Source organism: Temnothorax longispinosus, chromosome 10 (assembly GCF_030848805.1).
Source record: "Temnothorax longispinosus isolate EJ_2023e chromosome 10, Tlon_JGU_v1, whole genome shotgun sequence".
Lineage (NCBI taxonomy): Eukaryota > Metazoa > Arthropoda > Insecta > Hymenoptera > Formicidae > Temnothorax > Temnothorax longispinosus.
Genome location: NC_092367.1, coordinates 20,288,653 through 20,296,974, shown reverse-complemented (window position 1 = coordinate 20,296,974; position 8,322 = coordinate 20,288,653). Strand labels below are relative to the sequence as shown.

The 8,322-nt window shown below is 36.1% G+C and overlaps 1 protein-coding gene across 1 annotated transcript; it reads left to right on the top strand.

Moving 5' to 3' along the window:
• The first annotated feature begins 155 nt into the window (after positions 1-155).
• On the top strand, positions 156-4,127 carry LOC139820725 (mitochondrial import receptor subunit TOM40 homolog 1). The gene is made up of 6 exons (XM_071791201.1): positions 156-610; positions 1,167-1,281; positions 1,365-1,618; positions 1,983-2,144; positions 2,213-2,362; positions 2,441-4,127. Exons 1-6 carry the CDS (start codon positions 433-435, stop codon positions 2,578-2,580), a joined length of 999 nt encoding a protein of 332 aa, XP_071647302.1. The 5' UTR covers positions 156-432; the 3' UTR covers positions 2,581-4,127.
• The last annotated feature ends 4,195 nt before the right edge of the window (positions 4,128-8,322 follow it).

The following is an 8,322-nucleotide window of genomic DNA, read 5'->3' as shown; positions in this document are numbered from 1 at the left end:
TCTCTCACCGTCATTGGTCGGCCTCGGGCCTACTTCGTCACCTCGCTGTTCGAATTGGACTAAAATATTCTACTGGAATCTTTTTCGCGTTGGTATCCCTGCGTCAGTGCGTCACACCGTCACACAACTCTTTAGAACATATATACATACACACATACACGTGTCTAAACACGACTCGCGCTCGTCACGTTATTCACGTCCGTGCTCCGTGCCCCGTGGAAGAAACTTTGTGGTTATCTTTTACAAATGGCGACTTACGGTAAGACACGCCGTGCCGTATAACCCGCAACCCCTAAGATTAGTCCGGCTCGTTTTTGTCGTGTAAATAAACGTTGAAGCGTTCGGCGCGACGTATCCGATTCAACGATTGGACGAAAAGCGATCCTCGACGCGCAACGTATTCGATAATCTTGTGCTAACTATTCCGTAATAATGGGAAACGCGATGGCCGCCTCCGCACCTCCTCCACCGCCACCTCCGCCACCGGGTCCCGGACTAATGCCGAATTTAGGGAAACCGGACCCTTCGACGGATGTCTACGCGCCTACCGAACCGCCCAGCCAGATCGAGAACCCGGGTACCATCGAGGATTTGCACAAAAAGTGTAAAGGTAAGGTATCTCGTCAGAGTGCATGCCACGACCCTACTCGAGTACTCCCCGCTTTCTCCTTCGTGTTTTTCCATTTTATCACAGAAAACTTCCTAGTAGATTGTTCGCTTGACAATCAACAATTGATGTATAACTTTTCCTATTCAAATAGCTTTCCACTTAGTACTTTCACTTATTATTATATTTTCTTATAATTTTTTATATATTACTTTTATGTTGTACTTTGTGCTCTGTCATTAACAATAAGTTACAATTTGTGATTTTTATGTCCAGGGTTCGATTTAATCTGTCCTCAGCGATATCTCGAAAACTATCAAAGTTAGACGAAAAAAGTTTTTATTTGAAGACTACCTCTTCCATCCTCGAAATATGGAAGGGTACAGTTGCATCATAGTAAAAATCATCTCAAAGTAATCCCATTGAAGGGGCTATTTTAATTTTTTGCCTAACGGATAGAATCCAAGATATCGACGTGGACAGATTAAACTGAATACCCTGTGTGTATATTACTTCGTCTTACGTAGAAAAAGTATGTGATTACGTTTATATTTTACAGATATATTTCCTACAAATTTTGAAGGAGCAAAACTGGTGGTCAATAAGGGATTGAGTAATCATTTTCATATTTCACATACTATTAATATGAGTTCTGTATCACCATCTGGCTACAGGTAAATCAGCTTAGATGGAAATATTTGCTGTTAATATTAATGCGTTTTACAATATAAACCCATATTATTTATTTTCTTTCCAGATTTGGCGCGACTTATGTCGGTACAAAACAAATTTCACCTACGGAAGCGTATCCTATATTATTGGGCGATATTGATTCAACTGGAAATCTTAATGCCAATGTTCTTCATCAGTTTGGTTCAAGACTCAAAGGAAAATTGGCAGCGCAAGTGCAAAGGAATAAATATACCGCTGTACAAATGACAGCTGATTATCGAGGGGATGCATATACCTGTTCGTTAACGCTAGGCAATCCAGACATTCTTAATGGCTCTGGTAGGTTGCTGATATAAAAAATATTTTGGGGCTGAGTGTGCTTGTTGCATGGTGATGGATGGAGAGGAGTAAGTGTATGATTGGATGAAATGTGTTTTTCAAAATATTTATGATTCTGCGAGTCGGATGGTGACTCCACTGGTACGTGCCCACGTCGATTCTTGGTTCGAGCGTCGATCAGCTGATAAAGGCAATGAGTATTTTTGCTGAATTTGTTTATATACTTAGTCAGCGGAACCAGGCGCTCGCGAGAAAGCGCATTTGCCGTCTTGATAGGGGCACACGCGGCCACCACAATATCACATGTGTTGTAAAAATTTTATGTATATTATCTAAATGTTAAATATTGTAAATATATTTTCAGGTGTCCTTGTTTTACACTATCTTCAAAGCTTGACACCATCGCTTTCATTGGGCGGTGAGCTTGCGTACCAACGTGGACCTGCTATACCAGGCGGACAAGTTGCATTATTATCCGCTGCAGGAAGATATACGAGTGGTGACTCTACATTCAGCGGTAGCATTAGTAAGTAGTTGTTATTGTCCTGATAAACTTATACGATTTCTTCGTTTTTTCAATAATTATTTTCCAAGGTACATCCGCTTGCCACCTCTGTTTCTATCAAAGAGCTAGTCAACAGTTACAAATGGGTGTGGAGTTAGAAATTAATGCGCGAATGCAAGAATCGACGGCAACGCTCGCCTATCAAGTCGATTTACCTAAAGCAGATTTAGTGTTTAAAGGTATGTATTCAAAATTACTTTAGGGACATAACAATTTTATCCAATTCTCTAATTTCTATTTAATTTCTGATATTATAGGTAGCGTAGATACGACTTGGACAGTAGGAGCAGTTTTAGAAAAGAGATTACAACCATTACCATTCTCATTTGCGCTCAGTGGTATGCTCAATCACAACAAGCAGCAATTTAGATTAGGTTGTGGCCTAATCATCGGTTAAGAACAATGCGAAGCTATGCAATTTTCAAGGAAATCGGGGATTACACTTTGTGCAGCCGGACAGTCACGTAATCTTAGGATCAATGCCATATCGACTTCTTTCTGACTTTAGTGGTTATCAGGGCATATTGTTTCGTTAAAAATACAACCCATGTTAAACGATCGTGTTAATTTGATTAAAAGATCTATACGGATTTCCAAATTGGATTTCTCCTTTTAACACACCGTCTACGTTTTTTTTTTATTTCTGTCTAAGCACGTTGCTATTGAGATATTCATTACATAACTTTTTTACATTAATATTCTATCCATCATAAAATTTCAAGTATATTTTTGTGAATAAAATATAACATCGTAGCATGACAAAATTAATATTTAATTTTTAACATATTGTCAACATTTTGAACAATTACTAAAAACAAATGCGCTAATTTTTTATATTAAGTCAGATATTAAGACTAATGATCAAGTTGCAAATGCTAAGTGTGAAAAATTTATTTGTATAGTTGAAACAAAAACGTTGAAAAATAATTGATTCAATTTTATTTACTATATTAATTTCGTTAAACGAATGATATTGTTATAAATATCCCATAATCAAAGATGTAGAAGTATATTACAAAGTAGTGGAGTCACTGAACTAAATTTGCTTGGTGTTATTTTCCGAACGTATTGATCTATTTCCCGAAATTTTCTATTTACAAATAGAAACCGAATATACATGGCTTTAACTTTAATTATATGTAACTTCAGCATTTACTTGAGTAATACGTGTCTTAGTTACAAATGCAACGCAATGCATTTATTATATAAATCATGTAGACAGTTCTCGTTCATGTATTATTTATATAAATTGCTGAATGTAATCATTACGTTGATATAGATCTCCTGTTGAAAATTTGAAATTTACGAAAAAACAAATAATTTGTGAACATTCATGTTTATAATTGATTGTAAATATGTCAGATGAAAATATGACGTAATATTATGTGCCACAACTAAAACAATATAATGATTAGGAGGTAATATTTGCTTTGTACTGACAATGAGATATTTCGATTCACGCGTAAATGTAGCGTCGTAAATTGTAAAGAAATGCGTAATCGTAAAAATTGTTGGCGCAAAACTTACTACAACGCACATTCTCGCGTTAGCGAGAATTCTATTTCAATATAAAATCTTGTTTGTCTGATTGTGAAAGAAAGATAAATAGGAAATAGGAAGTGTACAACCTCCGGTTTGAAGATGCGGCCGCACGCGCGGAGAGATTCAGGGTTTCCTACTCTTTAATCTGTTTGTACATATACAATTTTATTGTAAGTACGGCAGAATAAAGTTGTATATTGTTGAACAAAACTTAAATTAAAAACATCCTTAATTATTGTCCTCTAGATTATAAAATAAAAAAGGATATTTCGCTACAGGTGCGTAGCGTGCTTTATCTTTAGATGAGTTCTTGAGGTCAGGGCATGCAGCTGCGAGTTCATTTCCCGGAGAAAACAATAAGCAATTAGCGCGAGGATCGTTAAAAGCTCATGGTGAACCATGTATATGGTGTGCGTGTTATATTTAAATATAAGCGGTTAAACTCGCCAAATAAATTGAGGCTGACTTGCAAATGTATCGATGCTTTTTACCTGTTAAATGCGCGTATCGATACTACTTAAAAATCGAATATTTTCAACTATTTAAAAGCGTGCAGAGAGTGTTTAATTCTCATTCGCAATTGCAAATTCTAAGCGCTTGTATCTCAAGCCGTCTCAATTTCGAAATATTTTAATTCCCCGCCAGTGATGTCAGTTTCGAGTTTCTGGACGCTGCGCGCTGCCCGCTGCTGCCCGTTGCTAGGCGTGTGGAGGGGGTAGCGCACATAAGGAATGAATGAAGGAGCCGTGTGTATTGTTTATGTACGTGTGCGCTTCGCTCCGCGGTATATCGTGAAATTTCTCTGTTAAAAGTGCTTGCAAAGCGAGTTTGTGTCGGGAGTGTCGATAGTTAAGGCGACGGGCGATCTCAAGAATGTATCGGTTACGCCGGTTACGCGTCGAGTGTTCGCGGCAATCGTCGCCGGTTCGTCGACGCTGCTCCTGCGACGGTGATCCGTCCGCCGTCGTTCGAAACGGGCATAGTTCCAGTGAGTACAAATTACAAATTCCAATGACATAGAAAATGACGTGCGAAAATAATCCTTATGCTTAATTCTTTCGAGAGAATCGCGCATACTTTTCATTAGATGTAGCATGCCTAAAAATTAGATTGTAATTATATCTCGAGCGCCTACTGCGCCTGATGGAAAATCCGCCACTAAATACAGATCACAGTAGATCGCATCGATATAACGTGCGTCGTGCAACAATACAATCAATTGAATCAATATAATTGTCGAATGAGCGCAAATGGGCGATAGTTTCGTCAAGTGAACTCCGTGCGACCGTAGCGTTCCTACGCTACGCTACACGCACGTCCGCGATACAAATGTTTCGTCGATTTCGTCAAATAAACTCCAGGTGACCATAGATGCCGCGTCGGTAAAAATGCAAACGTGCGATTGTACCAACAAATAAAGTTCTTGACCATATGATAATATTACTCATGCGATAATAAATTTTTCACAGATTAATCAAGTGCGTGCGATAATTAAGATATATTCAATATTTTATTACATGTAGTAATTAGCAATGTTGCTTGTACACGTAATTGGCAATAAATATTTATGCATGTAGTAATTAATAGTATTTATATACATACAATGTATGTAATTGGCAGTAATATCGCGATTATTTTCTTTCTTGCCGTGATTACTGCTTTTAGTACGATTGCACAATCGTTTTGTTATAGATTAGAAGCATGAAATTGCCTTATGTAATTGTGATTGTTATAAGATTATGCGTGCATGAGTTAATTGAATATTAGGTTAGCGTAGATTAGAAATGCGAGATTGCTATTAATGCTATGCCATGGCTATAATTTGAAAGAATTTATTTGTCTCGTTAAGTAATTCCGAATTTCGGTTTTAAATCGCTGACTTTAAAATTGCATAAAAATAAGTAATATGTAATATCGGTAGCGCCGAAAAAAGTAAAAGATCATCGTTGAAAGAATTGTTTTGTCAGTTGCATAATTAGTGGCGTACAGACAGTAGCGGATTTTCGCACTTTGAGGACTCTATTATAAATTCTTAATCTTAATTTAAAACATTCTACAATAGCGAAGTTCTAGAGGCATCTAATGAAAAGCTTAGCGATCAAACAATCGACTACGATTACGTGCGATCGAACGGTTCGTGAAACCAAGTGCGTTCTATTTCGTATTTTGTATTTTGTATTTTGCATGGTATATTTCGTATACTGCGCGGCGCGGCGTGACGAATATACAAGGCGTGCATGAATCCGTGATTTTCATATCTTTCGAAGGTTTCTTCAAAGGTAGAGTGCGTGAACTTTCAAGTTTATTCAGGGTGTGTTTGTAAGTTAAATGTATTTGTGATTAAATAGTGTGTGTGTGTGTGTATATGTATATGTATATATATATATATATATATGTGTGTGTAATTAATATCTATTTCTGTTTCAGCATTTCCTCGATGGAGCTGATACAGATTTTTAAGACGAGCTGATACGGATTTGTGCAACCAGCAGAGCATACTGCAATACATTAGCTGGTGAGTAAAATTATTTACTAATAATTTAAGTACATATATAACTGTGATGACATGTATATGTAATTGATATTATTTATTATACATTCCAAATCAAATTACTTAAAAATATTTATTGAACAAATTTTTATAAATTTAAAGAGAACTCTGACCAATTTTTGAGAATCTTCAATTATTTTCAAACAAGTATTCTCGATGAAAATTTAATATAGACCAGAAAAATATCAAATCACGAGTAACTGAATAACTAAATAACTGAGTCACTGAATTGAGCCCAGAATATCAATATTATAATAATCATACATTTAATAAATTAAATCAAAATTAATTAAGTAATAAAATATGTAAATAATTATTTATATATCTATAATTTATTTTACTCTATTTACATAGTTGAGTTTTAGTAAAAATTGATATTAAGGATGGATAAAATATATAATAGAATATTTATGATAACCATAATATTTTTTTTTTTTCAGGTATAGCTATAGAGCTATTTAGCTAGTGTACAACGACGGTGAGTGAACTTATTTATCATATTTTATTACGCAATCAATTATACATATCATCATGATATGAATCTTATAACATAATACTTACAACGTTGATTATAGCGATTTCGCCTTTTTAATCAACAGGATAAGAATAAATGATTAGTGATAAATACGATAGCGAATACTATTCTTTAGTAATATCTTATAATTAGCGTAGTAATATATCGGATATGCTAGATTAAAAATTGGGTGATCTCATCATATTATGTATTTATATACAATCAGGAATGAATTTTGACATTTATTATTACCGTCATTATTTGATTCAGAAGCTTTAGGCGCGCGCTTATTGCATCTAATGGAAAATTCGCTCTTAGTTCAAAGTAAAGCGTCTAAAATATCTTGGTAAAATTAATACTTGCGTAGGTACAAATATCATGTGAGCTAGTAATAATCAGTTGGCGGATAAATGAATGAACGAACGATCGATCATAAGAACGGACGAATGAATGGACAAGCTTGTCCTTGACAGCCGAGTATCTGTAACCTGGCACTCTCGAAACAGTCGCCGAGCCGTTTGCTTACGCTTCAGCTTCGCCGACCCTGTAAACACTCTTCCCTTTCTTTATATATATACCTTTTATATATTTTAGACCTCCGCTACATGTATATTATTCTTTCAATTTTATTTTATTATTTAGAAAAATGCTTAAACGCAAAATTTACAAAGGGTTAGAAGGTAAGGTAAAGATTTATATGAGTTGAACCAAAGTATATATCTTATATAGAGGACCACGTATATATATGTGTAATAGGCGATATATCTTAAAAATTTTCGAATAAGATATTGCGTAATATATTTTAATATTGTCAAAGTGTAATTAGTTTTATCTGACAGAAACATTCTTTATATAAAATGATATTTATTAGGTAGATTTAAAGTTTATGCTTAAAAATTTGCATGTGTTTTAATAGAAAGTATTCGGCATATAAGTATATAAGTAGTGTGATTACGACAATATTTGGATCGATTGATCCGAATGGATCCAAAAGCATTCCTCGTAAAATTACGTGGTGTAGCTAATATATAAGAACGCAATAAAATTACATTCCCGCGTGTATAAATTCCAACGGGTCACAAATATATGTAGCGCGAAACGCACAGGAGCCGGCCTCGACGCGTCTGGAAAAGAAGAAGGGGTAGGAGGTGGTCACTAGCCAGCCCCCTCCCCCCTCGCACTGATAAGGACTCGCGCGATAATAACCACCGTGCCGCACCGCGTGGCGATTTTACTACTCCCATACTTTTCTCTAGCATGATTCGCGCTGCTCCTACCACCGCGACTTCGACATAAGGCACCGACTCTCCCCTCTAGAGTCACCACTCTGCTTACGATCACAGCTCGAATTGGTCGTTCTCTCTCACTCTCTGTTTCTCTCTCTCTCTCTCTTTCTCTCTCTCTCTCTCTCTCTCTCTCTCTCTCTGTTCTATTTTACTCTATTCCTTCTGTCACTCTTTCTCTCTCCCTTGCTCTCTGCGACTCGTTTCGTCCTACTCTTCGACCTATTCACTCCCCTCTTCGTCTTTCCT

What these genes read in the sequence shown, in the direction of transcription:
- LOC139820725 (XM_071791201.1), top strand. Translation starts at nt 433, where the DNA reads ATGGGAAACGCGATGGCCGCCTCCGCACCTCCTCCACCGCCACCTCCG. An exon ending in GTATCACCATCTGGCTACAG is followed by an intron (nt 1,282 to 1,364) that starts GTAAATCAGCTT and finishes TTTTCTTTCCAG; the next exon opens with ATTTGGCGCGACTTATGTCG. An exon ending in AGCAGATTTAGTGTTTAAAG is followed by an intron (nt 2,363 to 2,440) that starts GTATGTATTCAA and finishes CTGATATTATAG; the next exon opens with GTAGCGTAGATACGACTTGG.